The sequence below is a fragment of the Canis lupus genome, chromosome 2 (assembly GCF_048164855.1).
Source record: "Canis lupus baileyi chromosome 2, mCanLup2.hap1, whole genome shotgun sequence".
NCBI lineage: Eukaryota > Metazoa > Chordata > Mammalia > Carnivora > Canidae > Canis > Canis lupus.
Window position 1 is genome coordinate 63,056,477 of NC_132839.1, and position 20,824 is coordinate 63,077,300.

At 43.8% G+C, this 20,824-nt stretch overlaps 1 protein-coding gene across 5 annotated transcripts in view; it reads right to left on the reverse strand.

The window, feature by feature from the left end:
* Positions 1–695: 695 nt before the first annotated feature.
* Positions 696–20,824, reverse strand: part of FAM193A (family with sequence similarity 193 member A) — a 165,467-nt gene continuing 145,338 nt past the window's right edge. For all 5 annotated transcript variants that reach the window (XM_072803976.1, XM_072803964.1, XM_072803966.1 and 2 more), the window contains 3 exons: positions 19,317–20,148; positions 10,576–10,657; positions 696–1,438 (listed from right to left, as the gene is read on the reverse strand). In XM_072803976.1, coding sequence (XP_072660077.1) covers positions 1,345–1,438; positions 10,576–10,657; positions 19,317–20,148 — 1,008 coding nt within the window. In that variant the 3' untranslated portion in view covers positions 696–1,344. The remainder of the gene's footprint in view (positions 1,439–10,575; positions 10,658–19,316; positions 20,149–20,824) is intronic.

The following is a 20,824-nucleotide window of genomic DNA, read 5'->3' on the forward strand; positions in this document are numbered from 1 at the left end:
ACCGCAGAGTATTTCCAGAGTCTCTACAAGAAGTGGTGCCCTCATCACTCCCCCTTCACTCAGGGGCATGCCATATCCCTAGGGCTGCACACAAGCAGGTTTCCCAAGAGGAGGGAGCAGGGGGAGCTCCGGAGCACTCTGGGAAGCGGGTGGGAGCAGGACGGGCTCTGCCAGAGACTCAGATCGCAAACCTCCTGGAGAGATCGCAGAGGAAAGGAACCATGGCAGCATTCCCATTTTCATCCTAAATACTGCTGTGTTGCTCCATGTTTATACCCGATTTAACATGACTTTTCATAGTCTCACCAAACATCACGATCCCGCCCTCTCCCAACTGGATGGTGCTGCCCATAGGCTCTATGAATCCCAGCCTCCCTAGGTTAGAATGCAGGAACAGCCTCCACCCCCCTGGCTGCTGCTTGGTGGTGACTGCTGCCTTGACACCAAACCCTCTTGAGTATCTGGCTGGGCTGTCCCAGGGCTGGGCCCTGCCTGGTGCATGGGAGGCCCCCCATACACCACTGCATGGAGAGTGGGGGCGCCAGGACCCTGAAACTGTTGCCAGGGGTGACCCGGGAGATGCTCCAGGGCTGGTGCCCAGGGGCCCCTGGGAGGGCACTGCCTCCCCCCATGTGCCCTGCCCCCCACTCCCCCAATCCGCCACCACCCCCAGCAGAAAGCAACCAGACGAGGTCTTCTGCTGTACTAATGTATTCCATCTTTCAAAAAGAAAGACATGATTTTAATATTACTTAACAATATGTTAAAAAAGTAGCCAGGCAGGCCTCCGTGTTAATACAGTCGTACACTCTCTAACAGACTTGATGGTGTGAGTACTGGGTGGGGTTTTGTTTTGAACTTTCTCATTCTGCAAGGGATCTTACACAAGCTGGCTACAAGTCAGGGGGGTCAGACACAAACAGCGCAACGTGTACACTCTTAAACAGTAGATTGTGGAGGAGAACAAAGCGCGCCTGCCCGCCCAGCCCGCCTCAGGGGGACGCAGGACACACGAGAGCTGAGTGACGGCAGTGCCCCCGGCGGGGACAGATGACAGGACGGGGCGAGATGCAGAGGCAACAAGCCACGTGGATGATGAAACCCGTCTCTGGCCACGTGGTGGAGAACTGGCGGGAGCCACTGTTCCAATCCGACAGCACAGCACTGCGATCGACGCCTCACTCACAGACTACACGCACACGAGCTACCGATGCGGGCCGAGCTGCAAGTTCTCGGTCTGGGGGGGTCTCAGGTGCGGCGGCCCACCCGGCACAGCCCTGGGCAAGCACAACAGCTCCGGGGCCTGGCCCACCTCCCGCGCACTCCTCTTCAGGCGGTCCTCATTCAGTGGGCAGCAAAAGTGGCTTTTTTCAAGCTAAAATTGGACCAGTTGATGGACAGTCTTTGCCGGGTCTGTCGAGCGGAATCCAAACAGAATCTGTGGAGACAAAGAGCCCAACAGTCATGGAAGGAAACAGCCTACTGCTGAGTAGGTGCTGGCAAAGCCTAGCCTACTCCTGGGGACTGGGAGTTGGGGGAGGGGGACTCAGTGTGCCAGACCCAGCATCAAGATCCCCTCCACCCCAGGCTGCCTGGCCACCCTTCAGAGTGGGGAAGGGCCCTGGGGAGGGCATGCCCCTCCTTCAGGACCCTGGCCAGTGCCCTCAATGTCCTCTGCTGTCCTCCAGGAAAGCTGCCCAAGGTAAGTTTCTGGAAGAGCCCATCTGAGAATGTGCAACCACCCTGCCCTCTCCATGTGTCAAGCCACAGAGATCCCACCTCCCCTCATTTGCCCACAAACGCATGAGTGCATGCACTATGAATGGGACTTTTCATAGTGAGACTTGGTCACAGCACTGCCTGCCATCAGCTCCTGGCGCTCAGGCCCAGCAGGCGCAGAGGAGTGCCCTCGGGCCTCAGGGCCAGACCCGCACGCCCAACAGTGCTTGCAAAAACACCTGCTTCCCAGGCAACAATGGCCGACTCTGAATTAAACGAGGAACATTTTCTCTCAAAGACCTTTACTCTGCAGAATTTCTGACGTTCTCACCTGTCCACATCTCATTTGCGTCACAGAAACTGGAATTAAGCCTGAAAATGGTTACTGCTGACACCACCAGAAACTGAATGGATTCATTTACACAGTGGTTAACCTGACCACCTGCAATTTCTGGCGCTGCTCACCCGGCGGTCTGAGGTGGACGGAGTTGTGTCCCCCTGCATCACCCGTCCCCCCTGCCACCAAGCACCACACCACCTCCCAGAATCCAACCTCTCTTTTCCTGGCCACAGCTGGTCAAAACCCAAGTCCTAGTAGTGTTGCCTTTCCGACTCCACCGTCTCCTCTTGTTCCAGCAGGAGCCCCCTGCTCCTCTCCACGCTCACAGGTGTCTCCAAGCCAACTGAAGCAAGGCCTCCAACGGGCCAGCACAGAGGCCATGGTCACCAGCTCTGCCGCCTCCTCCCCACACCGTGTGCCCGGCTCCCCTGCACCTGACACCCCGCTGCCACCTGCCCATCAGGCCTCCGCGTGGTCAGCTATGCACCACATTCCATGGACAGAGCACATGTACATGAGTAACCACACTCCAACCCAGGGCAAGAAGCTCGACCCTGCCAACCCCATGGCCCTTTGCTGTCCTCTCCCAGGGGAGCCCACACCCTGGTGTCTGGGACCATCAGACTGACGATCTCACAGCTCAACAACGTCTGCCTGTGCTTACTTCCAAACTTACAGGAACAGAATCATCATGTATGTCTTTCTTACCGCGTTCAATCCACATCATGTTGTGCAATTCCTCCATGAGGCCATAGTGTGGTCATTTCCAAGGTGTGAGAGCTCACCCCATGGGACTGACCCGTGGGTGCCGCTCACATGGTTCTGCCTGAGTGGCCTACATGTGCACCCATGCGGGACTTCAAAGCTTGAGTCGGACAGGAGGAAGCGTCTCTGCAACTCCCTGGCCACATGATTCACGTGACAGCCCACCCGGCACTGCGTGTCTTTTCCTATTCTGAGTATTTCTATATCCTGATATGCACCCTTGGTGACATGCTGCAGATACAGTCTCACTTTAAAGAGCTGTTGATTTTAATGTCATTTAACAACTTTTTATTTTATGGTTGGTGTTTGTAAGAACTCTTTCCCCACTCTGATGTCAAAAAGATATCCCCCTACATTCCAAATTAAAAGGTTTGCTTTTGACACTGAGAATCTTAACTTGTCCAGAGCTGACCTTTAAATATGATGCGAGGTGAAGATCCAATTTAAAAGTTTTTCTTATGTCAACTTTCACAGCTCCATCTATGAACACACCTTTATTTCCACAGTGATCTGCCTGCCTTTTGTCATAAACCAAAGCTCAGTGTTTGTATAGTCTGTTTCTGGGCTCCGAAGTCTGCATGAATATCACAATGTTTTCATAATTATGACTAAGTCTTTGTAACAGGTAGAAAAAGGAATCCCAGTTCTTTCTATTCTAGGAGGGTCAGATCAACCCTTTATAAATTTATTTGGTGAACATAATACACATACAGAAGAGTAAACAGATGTGCATGATACAGGAAAACTTTAAGGCAAACACTGGATCACAGCATCGAGCCGTGGGACAACTAATCACTATTCTGGCTTTTTATGTTGATAATTTCCTTACTTTTCTTTACAGTCTTAACACCAATGTATTGTTTAGTATCCCTGAATGATCTACTTTACTTAAATTATACTGAAGTATAATTTATGTATGATAAATAGCAGTTACTATAGAGTTCATAGTGCTGACAAACATATACATCTGGGTAACTATCCCCTCAATCAAGACACAGAACACTTCCAGGAACCCCTCTTTTCCCCAGGCCCGTTTGTTGTCATCTCCTTGCTGCCCCAGCCCTAGGCAAACAGCAATCTGTTGTCTGTCACTATTTGTATTTTGTGCATTTGTATTTTCTGGAATCTCATGTACATGGTACTTTGCAGTATGGACCTCTTGTCTGGCCTGAGATCCGTCTATGGTGTATGATCAGGAGTATGCTTTCCACCACTGAGTAGTGTCCACTGGATGGACAGAGCACAGTTTATTTGCTCATCTGTTCCGGATACCTGGGTTGTCCTGTTTTTGGCTATTACAAATAAAACTTCTGGAAACATTCATGTACAAATCTTTGTGTGGTTACATGCCCTTCTCGAAGGCAGACAGCCAGGGGTGGAGCTGGTGGATTGAATGGTGTACATTTAATGGAAAGAACCCAGAAGTCCACTGACAGATGAATAGATAAAGATGTGGCGTATACAGACAATGGGCTATTACTCAGTGATCAAAAAAAAAAAAAAAAGAAAAAGAAAAAGAAATTTTACCATTTATAATCATGTGGATGGAACTAGAGGGTATTATGCTAAGCAAAATAAGTCAAAGAAAGACAATTATATGATTTCAATCAGATGTGGAATTTAAGAAACAAAACAGAGGATCACAGGGGAAGAGAGGGAAAAATAAAACAAGATATCAGAGAGGGAGACAAACCATAAGAGAGGCTTAATCACAGGAAACAAACTGAGGGTCCCCAGAGGGGAAAGAGGTAGAGGGGACAAGGTAACTGGGTGATGGGCATTAAGGAGGGCACGTGATGTCATGAGTATTAGGTGTACTACAGGCTGATGAATCACTGACCTCTACCTCTGAAACCAATAAAATATGTTAATAATTGAATTTAAGTAAAAAGAATTTAAATATACTTTAGTTGCATCTAAACTGAACTTTATATAATGTATTGTGTATATTCTCATGTTCTGCCTTTTGCCTACTATTCTTTTTTTTTAAAAGATTTTATTTATTTATTCATGTGAGACAGAGAGTGAGAGAGGCAGAGACACAGGCAGAGGGAGAAGCAGGCTCCATGCAGGAAGCCTGACGTGGGACTTGATGCCGGGTCTCCAGGATCACGCCCTGGGCTGAAGGCGGCGCTAAACCGCTGAGCCACCCAGGCTGCCCTACTATTTATTTTGTAAGAACCATGTTGCAGACTGCTGTAGTTCATTCCTTGCTGCTGCTGTATACAGCATTCTGTGTGTGACTGTATCACGTTTCCACCCTAAAGTGTTTGAAAAACACTCAATTTTATAGAATCCTTCTTGGGTTTTAAAATCTACAGATAGGGGATCCCTGGGTGGCTCAGCGATTTGGCGCCTGCCTTTGGCCCAGGGCGCGATCCTGGAGTCCCGGGATCAAGTCCCGTGTTGGGTTCCCGGCATGGAGCCTGCTTCTCCCTCCTCCTGTGTCTCTGCCTATGTCTATCATAAATAAATAAATTAAAAAAAATAAAATCTACAGATAAATTTAGGGAGGTGAGATGGCTTTATGATATTCACTTTTCCTATCAATGAACATAGGATGTATTCTAGGTCTTCAATGCTCTTCACTCATGCTTCACTACCTTTTATACATCAGTTGTGGGCAACTTATGTTAAGATTTATTCATGGAGACTGCACAGATTCTGGTGCTATTATAAATACTGTCTTTATTTAAACTATATTTTCAGATTATGGATGGTGTAGAGAAACTAACTTTTGTACACTGATCCTACAGCCAGGCCCTTTACTAAATTCTATTTCTTGCTAAATTCTTTTGTAATTCCCTTTGTAGACAATTAGTTCACCTATAAAATGGAATTTTATTTCATGCTTTCCACTCAAGCGTTTCTCTTATTATGCTACCTAGGAAGGATGATTTAAGGAAAGCATCTTTGTTTTTGTACATGTGTCCATGTTTCCTGTTTTAGAAAATGTTTCATGTAGACCTCTCTTCTCTTCTCTCTTTTGGTAAATCTCCTTTTCAGGTTAAGGATATTTTCTTCTACTACTAGTTTGCAATTTTTTAAAAATTAATTGAATGCTAACATTCTATCAAATGTTTCAAATGTTTTTTCTGAACCTATGGAAATGATCATATGGCTCTGCTTTAATAAATCAATTTAGCAAAGAGCACTTGTGGATTTCCTGATACTAAATGCTCCTTGCTTTCGTTCCTGGGGTACAACAGTTTGGTCATATGCTGCTTTTTAAAATACTGTTGGATTTGGAATGTGAAATTATTTCTTGATTTCATCCAATTAGTATTCATGACTGAAAGAGATCTGTGATTTTTCATGTTGTCTGGCTGCTTTTAGCAGATTTTGGTATGAAAATCTTCCTTCTCTCATAAAATGAAGTGGGGGCCCTGTGCTATCTCTTCCTTTCAGTTCTCTGGTAGAATCAGGTACAAGGCTGGATTATTTCTTTGAAGTTTTGGGAGAATTCTCTACACAAATGTCAGATGTAGTATTTCAGTAGGATTACTTGTAACTCCTGATTTCTTTGATGGTTACTGGATCATTCAGGCTGTTTTGTTATTAGTGTGATTTTGTGTTAGTTTTAAAATTAACTGTGAAGTTGTTCCCAGTGTTCTGTTCTATTTGAATCATTGCAGTGCCTGTAGCTCGGCCCACCTTTTCACTTACACAGTCATAACATTAAAGACGCCCTTTCATTACAGAAGGTGTCGAACCCACACCAAAGCAGTATGATGATGTGGGCGCAGCCATGGTCCAACTTTGATAACTGTCAACATCCTGGTTCTCTCCCAGCTGATTATTATATTGTGTCTTTTTCCCTATTTTTCTTGACCAGTCTCTCAAAGGTTTATTTAATTAATATTTTCAGAGTCAAAGTCTGGCTTTGTTGATATTTTCTGTTTTATTATTGCTTTTATGTATTATGTCTTTTTTTTAAAGATTTTTTTTACTATTTATTTATTCATAGAGACAGAGAGAGAGAGGCAGAGACACAGGCAGAGGGAGAAGCAGGCATCATACAGAGAGCCTGACGTGGAACTTGATCCAGGGTCTCCGGGATCACGCCCTGGGCTGCAGGCGGTGCTAAACCGCTGCGCCACCGGGGCTGCCCGTATTATGTTCTTTTACTTTCTTTGGGTTTATTCCCTAGTTTCTCGAATGACATCTGTAACTCATTAATTTTCAGGTTTTTAAAAACTCACTTGGCAGCTTTAAGGCTTCACTGAAAGAGCGCTCGAGAGTAAACCGTGTCCACATCCCACAGGTTTTCACATACAATGTTTTCCTTAGTTTCACATATTTTTAAATGTCTACTGTGGTTTCTTATTAAACCCATTAGTGCATGTACTTTCCAATTTCCAAATATTTAAGGACTTAAAATTGTCAACTGCCTACTTAAATGTGGTGTGGTCAGAGAACACAATTATACACATGCATTATCTGAAACTTCTAAGCTTTTTTTCTGCAGCCCAGTACCTGCTCTACTTCTGAGCGCCTTGTCTGCCAAGAACACAGACACTCTGTTCCCTGGAGGCACTTTCTTTCTTTTTTTTTTTTTAAATATTTTATTTATTTATTCATGACACACACACACACACACACACACACACTTTCTTTTTTTTCTTTTTTTTTTAAATATTTTATTTATTTATTCATGACACACACACACACACACACACACACACACACACAGAGGAGAGAGAGAGAGAGAGGCAGACACACAGGCAGAGGGAGAAGCAGGCTCCATGCAGGGAGCCCGACGTGGAACTCGATCCTGGATCTCCAGGATCACGCCCTGAGCCAAAGGCAGGCGCTAAACCGCTGAGCCACCCAGGGATCCCCTTGGAGGCACTTTCATCTGTATTCCTTGCTGGCCAAGCTCTGCTCATCATCCACAGCCCTGTGGATGTGTGCGCTATTCAAGCAAGCAGCCACGCAGAGAAATAGTCTGAGATGCCCTCCAAAGAGGGTGGATTTGACTCTCTATGGAGCCCAAACAATTTTCCTGTTTGTATTTTGAGGCTATTCCATTAAGTACCTAGTTTAAAATTTCTAAAAAAAATAAAAAATAAAAAAAAAATAAATAAAATTTCTACATCTTCCTCACGTGTTGAACCTTTAAACACTATGTAGCAATCTTTATCTGTCCCTTATATTAAGCCATATTCTGTTTAATAATAACTTAACTATACAACAACTTCCTTTCCCTCTTTACTTCCACTTTTCTATTCATTGTACTTTAGGTATGTTCTTGTAAATGGCATGTGTGTGCGTGCATGTGCATACGTATATATTTAAGACTGTTAACAACATCTGGCACTTTTTTTTGGTCTGTTATGGTTGCTGATAAAACTGAGATTCTGTCTCTTGTGTTTTTAAAATTCGTTTGCTGTACTTTATTTACATGTTTGTTTTTTTTCCCTTTTTGGAGTTCTGCTTTTTTCCTTCTACAGATTAGCAATTTATATATCCTACTTCTATTCTTTTAATGCTTGCTGTAAAACTGTATCATGTCCATTTAGCTTGAGGTCTGAATATTAAATACTTAACTGCTAAATACCTCAATAAGAAAAGGACCTGAGGGTATCAGCCCCATCTCATACTTAGCTTACACACTCCTGTTCAATACAGCAGTTCTTTCAGATATAATGTCAATTGGACATTACTGTCTTGTTACAAAGAAAATGTTTTATTTAATGACATTTATAAGGCTGTTTTCTCTCTTTCGTTCTTGCAAATCAGACTGAGATCAATCTCCTTTTTGCTTCAAGATTTTTTTTTTTTTTTTTTACACAGACCTCTTTGTAGCAAGTTCCTACAGTTTTTCTTTACTATGGAAAAGAGTAAGTTTGTGGGATATGTAGTTAACAGACTGAAAACTTTCTCCCAAACCTGTAAATATCACTCCATGGTCTTCTGGTTTCACACTGGCTATGCTGAAGAACGGACTTTGGTTTGTTTATTCCACTGGTATATGTTGTGCTTCTGGATTTCTCATTAGTTCTGCAAAATCCCCAGGTACTGTTTCCTCTTCCAACAGAACTTCTCTGGAATGTCCACCTTCTCCCAGGGGTCCCAGGTACACCATGTCAGACTTGGTCTCTCCTCCATGTCTCTGAACCTCTCTCCTCTTCTCCATTCTCCTGTATCTGGGTGCATCTTTCAGATTGTTCTTCCCGTTCACTAATTCCCTCTTCAGCAGTGTCTAACCTATTTATCATATATCTACTAACATCTTCCTTTTCAACACTGTATTTTTCATTTCTAGATGTTTGATTTCCCCAGGTTCTGGGTGTCTGAGAATCTCTGTTTATAAGGCCAGGCATGAATTTAGAGCACAGGAGTCCCACAGGTCTACCTTGGAAAAATATCCCTCAAAGTTCTGCCTTTACGCATGAAATGCTCTTATTCTATCCCCTGCTCCCAGAATCCAGCTCCAGGGCAAACTGTCTTAGTAACTCAAGTGATTTCCCGACAGGATTTTTTCAGACTTTGTACACACACACACACACACACACACACACACTACACACACTCTCTCTCTCATGTCACCTGAGAAAAGATAATTCTGTCTTCCTTCTGATTCTCATCCCTTTTGATTCTTCTTACACCTTCATAAACAAAAGTTGTTTATAATGGGCATCCTTATCTTTTTTCTTTTTTAATCTCAAGGGACAGCTTTTAATGTTTCACTCTAAGTATGGCATTTATTTATTCTATTTTATGGATACCTTTTATTATGTTAAGGATGTGCCCATCTAGTCCTATTTAAGAGTTTTTATTATGAACGGGTGTCCAACTTTAGTAAATGCTTTACTCTGCCTATTAAGATGAGATATATACATACATGTACACATATATAAATTATATAATAAATATGATTTCCAGAATCATTTAGAATTATACAGTATTTCATTTATTTTTGTCTTTTATTTTTTTAAGTAGGCTCCACGCTGGGCATGGAGCCCAACACAGGGCTCGAACCCCCAAGCCCGAGATCAAGACCTGAGCGGAGATCAAAAGTCAGATGCTAAACTGACAGAGCCCCCAGACACCTCTATACCATTTCAGATATGAGTTCATGACTTTTTGCACCGCAAACTGTTTCTTCTGTGTGTGTATTATCTAAAACAAACAAGTTAAAGAAGAAACCTGAAAACAAAACTCACTTGCTATAATTCACAAAGTAGATAAAATACTATAGAATACATTGTATTCTAATGTATAAAAAAAAAAACAAAAAACAAAAAAATAATGTATAGAATACATTTCCTGCTTATCAGGAAAACTGAGCAAATATCTAAAATGTCATTTTTCTCCTTAAAAGCATGCCATATCAGTGTGTTCCAATGTCAGCACACATGAGGATCACCAGGGATGCTTGTGAGAATACAGATGTCTGATTTGGCAGGTCCTGGGGGAGGGGGGTGGTGGTGGCTGCGTGCCCACGTGATGCTGCTGGTCTGGAGCACTTTGAGAGAAATGGTCCTAAACCAGTCTTCACACAGAGGTGAAGAGAGCAGTGACTGGGTACAAGGGTGAGTGAGGAGGCCCGTATGTGTGCCAGTGCTGGGGCGGAGACATGTGGGGCAGGCTTTCACAGGCTGGGATGCTACTGAGTAGCCAGGCTCCTTGGCCAGCTGACAGCTCTCGTGTCCAAGAAACCCTTCAACACTATGGGAGGGTCATGAGGGTCATGTACAGCAGCCATGAAACCATCATTACTTCAGACACATAGCCCTAATATTTACCTTTTGAAATATTCCACTTCCCTTTCTGTCTCATCCATATCCACACTGTCTAGGTCAATATCTTTAGGCAGAAAGACATCATCTGTAAAATGAAAGAAAAGAAGCAAGTCAGATTATAAGAGAACAAATTACCTGGCTTTACTTAATTTTAAGAACTTCAAAACTGAAACTTTTTCTAAAATGAGATTTTACAAACAACCAAAGGAGGAGAGATGTCTCTCCTGTGCTTGTGAACATCAGGTTCAACCTGGAAATTATGGAACTCACATGTTTGCTGAGCAAAGCAACTGTGGCTTCAGGTCCCACTAGAAGAGATCCACTTGCTGGCACCTGGATTCCCCAAGAGACTGGTCTTTACTTGACATGTTTCCATGATGGGAGAGCCCCTGAGAAGATTCCTGGAAACCTAAGGTGCTTGCAAGCCCAGTCCGTCCTAAGTCCCTACTGGAGGGAGGGAAAGAGTGGGGCATGCTGGTAAACAGAAGCTGCTCAGAAGGCAGCCTTATGAGGGGGAGAATGCTGTCCCTTGCACCAAGAGGACATGACTGACTACCCAGGACCCAGATATCAAGCTCTATAGGAAGATGGCGCTCCCAGGCGTTCCGTGTATACATGCAATATCCCAGAGACATCATCAAAAACTTTTCAGGATGTTCCAATAAAAAAATAGTTACATCACTCTCTTTGAAACACAGGCAGGATGGCAGGGAGACTCATGATTCATGATCATTCCATCTCCTAGAATCTCAGCAAGTTTGAGGGGTTCAACTTCTTGTTTCTTCTCCACCCGCCCTGTCTGGCACCTGTGCAATGCTGGGCACTTCCTGGGCACTGAGCCCTGTGCGCCAGAGGCGACATCAGTGCATACCGCTGCTATGAGGGTTGGTGGTGCAGACACAGTACCCAGCCCCATGATACAGAGCCTCCACTTCCCTGTAGACTTTAGCAAGGATCATTTTTTTTTTGTCATCTTAAAAAAACAAGGCCACGCTTTTTCCCCTATCACCGGGGTACTTGCACAGTAGCATAAGACATGGTTCACCTCTATAAGAGCAGGTAACATTTTTGCTGACTTATACCACCAGGCCAATGTCTTTACATCTGGAAGCTCACAGAAATGTCAGTGGAGAGCTTCCCTGTAGGGACTTGCATGACCACAGCCCCTTCAGCCCACCTTCTGCTGGCACCCAAAGCTCCCTGTGGGGTCAGCTTTCCTCCTCTGCTCCCCACATCCCATCCCTCCTTCCACAGGGACCATCAAACTTCCACCCTTGCCCCAGACTGCTCTCCTGAGTTCTGCGTCCATATAGGCACCTCCTCTGTACATGTGCTTTCAGGCATCTGACTCCCAATATGGGCAAAAGTGCTCCTTTTCTGACAGTGACCCTCTTGCCCCACCTTACACTCACATCATACCTTCTACTTGCCAAGCAAGTTCTTGTTGGCCTTCACTACCCTCCCAGTTAGGCTCCTTGGTCTCAGCTTCCATCCTGCCCAACCCGGCCAACACGGAGTCACCCTCCTAACACATCCAGTCACAACTGTCCTGCTTCCACGGCCCAATCTGTTCCTTTCCAGCCACTAAAACTGTTCCAATTGGGCCTCCATCTAGATGTCTACTTGCAGACCTTGCTTGGCTGCCAACTAGACTTGCTGAGGCCCTGTTCAAAGAAATGCTGGAGTGTGAGGAAGGGGTAGGAATGTTTAAAGAAGTAATGAAAGTGAAGATGTAGGAAAGTGAATTTCTGATCAACAGCGTTCCCATTATAGTTCTATAAGAGGAACAAGCACAAAAGCAAACAGAGCAGGCATGTCTGCTGGAAAAGCTGTCTTCTAAATGCAATTTCTAATACTCTTTTCTTCTAAGTAGAACTAATAATCAGGACAGAACATCTTGATATAAGAAAAAAGAGACAGAAACATAAGCAGATTCAGTACCAGGAAGACATTTTTCACAAAAAAGCTATGTTAACTAGAGTGGAAAGTGTGACCCGAAGGTTTCACAGCCAGCCAGGCTGTGGCTGTGTGTACATCATTAAGACTATAGGCAACATCCTTCTTTGCCAGAGCTCAGAGGATTCTGTACCCCTACTTGAGGGCATGCGCCCAAGGGTGAGCCTCACTCAGCCAGAGGAGGATAGGGAACAGCCCACAGGAGGACCAGCACAAACACGGAATGTAATCAGCTGGAGACTTATGAACACTGTGTGTCCAACAGCAGAAATAATGCAGCTGGAAAACGGGAAAAGAAGGGACTGCCAGGGGAGTGGTGGTGGAAAGAACAGAATCAGTTCCCGGACCATCGTCCAGGCAAGTAAGTGGGTGTCAGAGGACCTGCCTTGCAGTCCACTGTGGAAGGTAAGCAGGGAAACCAAGGATGGGGCAACACAAGTATGAGGGTAGAGGAATGCACTCAGGCAAGACTGCCAAGTTTCCTAAACCCCAGTGATTTTCAAAAATAAAAGCTAAGAAAACACACCACAGAGAAAAAGAAACAGCAAATATAAAATACACAGAGTAATTATAAAATGTTGTTGGACTTGAGACAAAGCACATAGTAGTAATAAATGGGAATGGGCTCAAATTCACCTATAGATGAAATTTTCCATTTGGCTCACAAAACAAGATTCAAGATTTGTGCTGTCTGAAATCAGAGAACAAGCTAAAGCTGAGTGATTCAGAAAGGGATGAGAAGAGAGGTGCCCCACCACGCAAATGGAAACATGGAGAGAGAAGGGGCAGTGATCACCATCTCAGACAAAGTAGAATTCAAGGCAAAAGCACAAAAACACAATGAAAGGACATTTTTTAGTACTAAAACCCATAATTCACTAAGTAGATATTAAAGTTAGGAATGTGCACCAAATACAAACACCACCTTTATAAAGCAAAACTGCAAGAGTCAAAAAAACACAGAAATTCATAATAATAAATAATAGAAGACAGGTCAAGAGGACAAAAAACCAGGAAGGAAAGAGAAAAGCTAACCTTAAATATTATTCATAAGTACATCATGGAGATATATTTTTTTCAATTTTCACCATGATAACAAAAAAAATCATACTTTTATCTGAAAGTATATGGAGCAGTCACAAAAGGTGGTCACAAAAAAAGTATCAGTGATTTCTATAAAGCTGAAATATTACAAACAATATTCTCTGATTGCAATGCAGAAAATCTATAAATTATTAACATATAAAAGGCTCTCCCAAGGGTACCTGCATGGCTCAGTCAGTGAAGTATCTACCTGTGACTCGGGTCATGATCTCAGGGCCCTAGGCTTGAGCCTACTTGGGGGCTCCTTGCTCAGCAGGGAGCCTGCTTCTCCCTCTCCCTTTGCTCCTTCACTTGCTCGTGCTCTCTTTCTCTCGAATAAATACAATCTTAAGAAAACAAAAAACAAGTCTTGGAAACCTGAAAGCCACCTTTTTAAACTACTGAGCAATGTGGGGACAAAAATGAAGAAACTCTTGAGTTTCGTAAAACAAAGCAAAATGCCAATAGAAATATTATCAGACTATGAGATATATTTAAAGGAATGATCACAGGAAAATCTGAAGTGGGAAATACTTTGATCAATAAAAATAGTGGAATGAAAACAAATGAACTAAATTTCTAAATCAAAAATTTAGAAAATAAACAAAAGAAAGAAAATAAAGCAAAGTAAAAGAAAGCACAGGAGAAAATAAAGATAAAAGCAGAAATTGATGAGGTATTAGAAAGAGCCACAGTAAACCTGTTCAATAAATAAAGAGCCTTTTTTTTTTTTTAATCTTAACAAAATAGACAAATTATTTCTCACACCCAACTTGGGACTTGAACTCATGACCCCACCATGATCAAGAGTCACATGCTTCACCCACTGAGCCAGCCAGGCGCCCCCTGAATAAAAGAGAAGCTATTAACTAGCAGAATGAAACAGAAATGGGGAGAAAACACAAATATACAAAATAAGAAATGATGAGGAAGACAGGCACTGAAAAATACATTTTTAAAAATTACGTAGTTTCAGACATCTATGTAAATAAGTTTGAAAATCTAGCTAAAAGAATTTATTATGGAAACATAGTTTACTAAAATTAACCCCACTGGAAAAAAAATACCAAATAGACCAATTTCCATTTCTTTCTCAGCAAAGAGAGAAAATTGTTAAGGAACTCTCCCATAAAAAAAATACCAGGCCCAGAGTGTTGCACAGATTTCTCTCAAACCCTGAAAACCTAGACAGTCTCAATGCAGGGTGAATTGTTCTACAACACTGAAAATGAAAATCCTGATTCTTTAAACCTCCTTATGAGGTAATAATATTAATACCCAAACCTAATATAGGCATCAGGAAAAAACAAGTTACAGACCCATAGCTCTTATTGATATAAAAATGCTATATAAAATATTAGGAAACAGAAACCAAAACTAAAGAATACAATACACTACAAGCAAGTGGACTTTATTTCAGGAATCCAAGCCTGCCTCAGTATTAGAAAATCCAAAAATGTAACAAATATAAGAAGAAAAATTATGTTTCTCTTCAGAGACACTAGAAAACCTTTGGCAAAATACAACACTCATTCCCAATAAAAACACTTAATAAGAGCAGGACTTGTCGCATATTTTCTTAAGATGATAAAATACGTAAACCTTATCCTAAGCCAGAATGTTACTTTTAATGTGGACCAGACCTTTCTGTTAAGATTGAGAATGATGCAATCATTTGAAATGATTGCATCATTCTCAATCTTGGAGTGAAAGAATTGGAAAAGTTGGAATAAAAAGAGAAAAGGCTTTCTCTATTTGCACAAATACGACAGAATACCTGGAAAACCCCAGAGCATCAAAAATAATTCGGTAAGTTAGCAGATATAAAGTTAATATACAGATATCAGTAGACTTCAAACACAAATAACCCGTGAGAGCAGTACTAGCCAACAGAAAGATGATGTGAGCCACAGATATAATTTAAGATTTTCTGGTAGCCACATTAAAAAAATAAAAAAAAAATAGGTAAAATTAATTTTAGTAATATATATTTTATTCAGTTAAACACTGCCAAAAGATGATCATTTCTACATGTAACCAGTAAAAGATTTATACTGAGACATTTAAAATTTTTTAAAACCTCATACAAGGTTTTCAAAATCCAGTGTATGTTTTTACTACAAGACCCATCAATTTGGAGCAGCCTTATTTCCAGTGTTCAGTGATGACACGTGACTCGTGGCTAATGCACCTGAAGTGCAGAGCTAGCAGACATAATGGTGGGGAGTACCCTAATGAAACTAAAAACAAAGAAGGTCAAATACTTAGCAATAAGCTCAATAAGAAATGTGAAAAATCAATGAGAGAAAATTTAAAACATTCCTAAAAGCCACAAAAATAGACTTGAACCAATGGAGAAACACCTCTATTTCAGGAAAAGACAATCAACATCATAAAGAGATCAATTCTCCCTAAATTAATTTATAAATGTAATGCAACCCTGACAAAGATCCAACAAAGGGTTTGTATGGCTCTAGCACACAGACACTTTAGTGAAAACACAGATGCATGGACAGGAAAGAAGAGTTGGACAACAAGGGAAAGCAGGGGAGGAGAGGCCTCCCCCCGACACACGGAGTGCCCGAGATAACCAAGTCAGTGCAGCAGTGGCACATAAAGCAAGGAGGAAAAGAAGAGAGAATCCTAAATAGACCCAAGACACAGGGAAACTTACTGTAGCACAAAGGGGGCGTCTTGTATCATGGGGGAGGATGAATTTTTTTTTTTTTTTTAATTTTTTTTTTTAATTTTTATTTATTTATGATAGTCACAGAGAGAGAGAGAGAGAGGCAGAGACACAGGCAGAGGGAGAAGCAGGCTCCATGCACCGGGAGCCTGATGTGGGATTTGATCCTGGGTCTCCAGGATCGCGCCCTGGGCCAAAGGCAGGCGCCAAACCGCTGCGCCACCCAGGGATCCCGGGGAGGATGAATTTTTATTAACTGATGCTGAGCCAGCAGGCTAACCATTTAAGAAAATAATACTAGACCCACGGCTCTCCAAGTGTACCAGGGGCTAAATGAGAAAGGTGGAAATACGGGGCACACTCCTCTTCTACCTTAATGTTAGATTAATGCTTTCTGATCATTGTTTAAAATCCAGAGGCACTAAAAGATCAATGAAATGACTATATAAAACCCCAAAAAAACTTCCACAGAGACACAGTCCAAAGGAGTACATATCTGCAGCCTATGATGCAGGTAAAAAGGCGAATATTTCTCATATATGAGTCTTAAAAATGCAAGGAAAAAAAACCCAAAACCTAACTAAAAAACAAGAAAAAAATATGAACAGAAAATTCACAAAAAAGAGACAAAATAGCCCTTCAAAATACCTCACTGTATTGGAGGAAAATGCAAATGAAAGCGACACTGGGGATTCCTGTCCCCTCCTGTCTTGGCTTCAATTACCAGGACTGTGGTGCTGCCTTCGGACTCCACCTTCTAGGGAGTTCCTGAGGAAACTTGGCCCCACAGAGGCCCTGGCTGTGATGACGAGTGATGACGAACAAAGGACACAAGGCCGGGAGCCCATGCACACAGCTTTCCTGCTTATGTTCAGTTGGCGGGAGGGGCAATCAAAGGGCAAAAGATCTCTACTGTGCTACCTTTTGTGCAAAAAAGAAAAGACACTGAGTCATCCCTATAGGGAGCGGGTGGACGCAAGGTGGAAAGAGGAAAACTGGGCTGGGAGTGAGGAGGGGGAGGCATGCAAACAGGCTAAGAAGCCTAGAGCAGCAGTGTGCCCTCAGCCTGGAGACACCCCGAGGGAACGCGGCCACAGAGCCAGGCCATTGTCTTTTCCAGCAGGGAGGGCGAGCATTCCTGGATGCACACTGTGGTGAACTGCTGCACAGCCATGCTGAAGGAGGGAGGTGCAGGTAGAGCACCACCAGAGCCATCAGTGTGAACTTGGCTTTTATTATTTTTATTATTTTTATTTTTTAAAATTTTTATTTATTTATGATAGTCACAGAGAGAGAGAGAGAGAGAGAGAGGCAGAGACACAGGCAGAGGGAGAAGCAGGCTCCATGCACCGGGAGCCCGACGTGGGATTTGATCCCGGGTCTCCAGGATCGCGCCCTGGGCCAAAGGCAGGTGCCAAACCGCTGTGCCACCCAAGGATCCCGAACTCGGCTTTTATTACAGAAAATACACCAGCTGCTTGTGTAGGCTACATGTGCACACACGCGCGCACGCGCACACACACACACACAAACACACACACACCCCCACTTGCCCTGCTGTGTTGACAGGAAGGGTCTAAAAGCAACAACACACCAGCAGCCCCTGTGTCTGGATTTCTCAATGCCACTCTGCTCTGAAAAGAACCAGGGCTTCTTGGAAAGTAGTAGATTCAGAGCTGGGGCAGGAAAGCACAAGATAAGCCCAGAATACCTTTCCTGACTGTGCAGGAAAGGATGCAAGTACTCCAAGAATGATGGGGTTGAGGGACCACCCAAAGGGGCTCCCACTGTGACTCAGGGACAGCCAGGGGACCAAAATATGTGGGGTCAGTAATGGATTCTAATTGACAGCATGAAGACAGATTCCATGAACCCACCCTGATATAAATAACTGAATGAATGCAAACAATACACAGGGGAGACGGGAAGGAGGCGCCTCCCACAGAACACCAAATAAGAAACGCACATAGGGAATAGTAATGTTAGAAAAATAACCACTTGGCAAAGAACTTGGGAACAGCCACTTTGGGCAAGACTCGCTGGTGAATGTTAGCAGCAGCAGGAGACCCCGTCCCCATCAGAGCAAAGGAGAAAAGTGTGGGCCTCACAGCAGGAAGGCTGAGTCCCTGTCACTAGATGCTGTGCCCCCCCACAGCAGGCACCAGCAAGCACCCACCACTTCCCTGGCATTGCTGCCCAGAATACACAATCTGAATCTGATCATGAAGAAATGGCACATAAAACCAGACTGAAATTATTGTAAACAATAAATTATTGTAAAAAATAAATGGACTGTACTTTTTAGAAATGTCAAGGTCACAAGAGACTGAGGAACCGATTCATTAAAGGAAATTAAAGAGAGAGGATATGTGATCTGGACTGGATCCTGTGTCAGGAAAAACAGTAACTTTTTTTTTTTCTCTGAGGGTTGGGGGAGAGAAGGGGGTAGGGGAGAGGGAGGGGAGAGAGATGGGGTAAACGGTTGATGGGCACTGAGGTATTACAGAAAACTGACACATCACTGACCTCTACCTCTGAAACCAAGAATACGATATGTCTAATTAACTGAATTTAAATAAAGCTTTTAGAAAACCTAAAAAATAAATAAAAGGACATTAAAGGGACAACTGGAGAAATAGCAATAAGGTCTATAATTAGATTATCCCATTGTGTCAGTAATAATTTCTTAGTTTTGATAATGGTATTGTGGTTTCCTAAGAGAGTACCCTTGTTCTGAGGAAATATAGACTGGAGTATTTAAGGGCAAGGAGCTTCACGCTGAAAGTATTCTTCTTCAGTTCAAGAACAATGAAAGAGGGAGAAAGAGAAAGCAGATGTGGAAACAGAGCTTGGGGGACCGGTGCGCAGAGGAATTCTCTGCACATCTGTAGTAATTTCCAAACAATAAAAGAGAACGATAGTGGCTATTTGTGTCTCACTGCTGTGGCCAAGCCACGGAGAGCCCGGGGCCAGGAGAGGCCGGGGCACCAGCACACAGACCCCTCTGCTCCCTATTTACCGATTGAACTGTTGACTCTGTCTCCTTTCTTCTTCCTATTTTTCTTGCTCTTGCCCTTGGGCTGTGGAGAGTCCGCCAGCACCAGCTTGCTGTCCGGCAGGGGCTCGCTGGGCGGAGCAGGCTCCAGGGGGGCCGGAGGCAGCCTTTCCTCCTTGACATGGTTCAGCTGCTTTTTGTTATTGTTGTTACTGTTCACTCTTCTCTCCTCCCTCTTCTGCTCTGCCAGGGAAGCCAGGTCAAGCACCTTGGCCTTTGGCTCCGTCTGGGGCCTTGGTCTGGGCTGGCCCTCTGAGGCTCGGGGGGAGTCGGCCGGCTTCCTCGCAGGCTCACTGCCTGCCTTGCTGGTCTGCTTGAGCTTCTGCTTGCTGTTCCCCTCTTTGTGGTGATGCATTATGTCGAGGAGGAAAGACAGCGGCTCCTGCTGCTTCCCACTGGCCTCCTTAGGGAGGAGAAGCTTGGAGTCTCTGGCGTCCACTGGGCTGGCAGCATCCCCATCAACCCCCGGCCCCGGCCTGGCCTCTGAGTGGTCCCCATGTGTGGAAGGAGAGAGAGAGGAGGTTTCTGGTTCTTCCATTTGCTCTAGTGAGCCATTGTGCATGGTTTCAGAGTTAGGTACAGACTCTGTTGCTGCCTGGAAGTTTCTAGCAAGCATGTCCAACTTGGGACAGTCTTTACTTGGTCTCTCCTTCTTCTTCTTCTTCACGGCCCTCAGCTTCTGAAGCTCTTGAAGCCGCTGAAACTCCTCCTCCTCCTCCTGTCGCCTCTGCTCCTCACGGAGGTGCAGGTGCTCCCGGGCCCTGGCCTCAGCTTCCAGGCGAGCTTTCTCCTCCAGCTGCCGATGGGAAAAGAAGACATAAGACAAGAGTGAGTGTTCTAAACATTAAAACACACAAAAAAAATAAAATTTTTTTAAAAACAAGTCATATAACAAGAATATATACTCTGAAACAGGTTATAATAAGCCAAGTAGCTTAAAACGTACCTCACCCAAATTAGTTTACTCTCTAGGATTACTAGATTTAATCTTTCTACTAAGGTATACATTTATTACTTTATTGATGATGGTGGGGGAAGGGCTCCGTAACAAAAAGTTCCCGATAGCCTTTGCTCTAGTGGCTAAGCATGTCTTTAAAACGAGGTAGGGGCACCTGAGTGGCTTAGCCGGCTCTTGATCTCGGCTCAAGTCTCGATCTCACAGTCGTGAGTTCAAGCCCCACACTGGGCTCCGCGCTGGGCATGGAGCCTGCTTAAGAAATAAATAAATAAAATAAAACAAGGTCAAAGCAGCTGCTGTGTCTGCCCTGCTCCAGCCTCCTATTTGCACACGGGGGCTGGATGGTTACATGATTGAAGGTACACACCGGTCACACAGCAGCCAACCAGCTGCCAGTGGGCCGCCTCTCCAGGTGAGGCTGGTGCATTCACATGCACATCAACAGGACACGTAAAAAGTATACACTACAAACTTGAAATTCCTTTTTCCCACCACAGCAGATACACCAAACTCC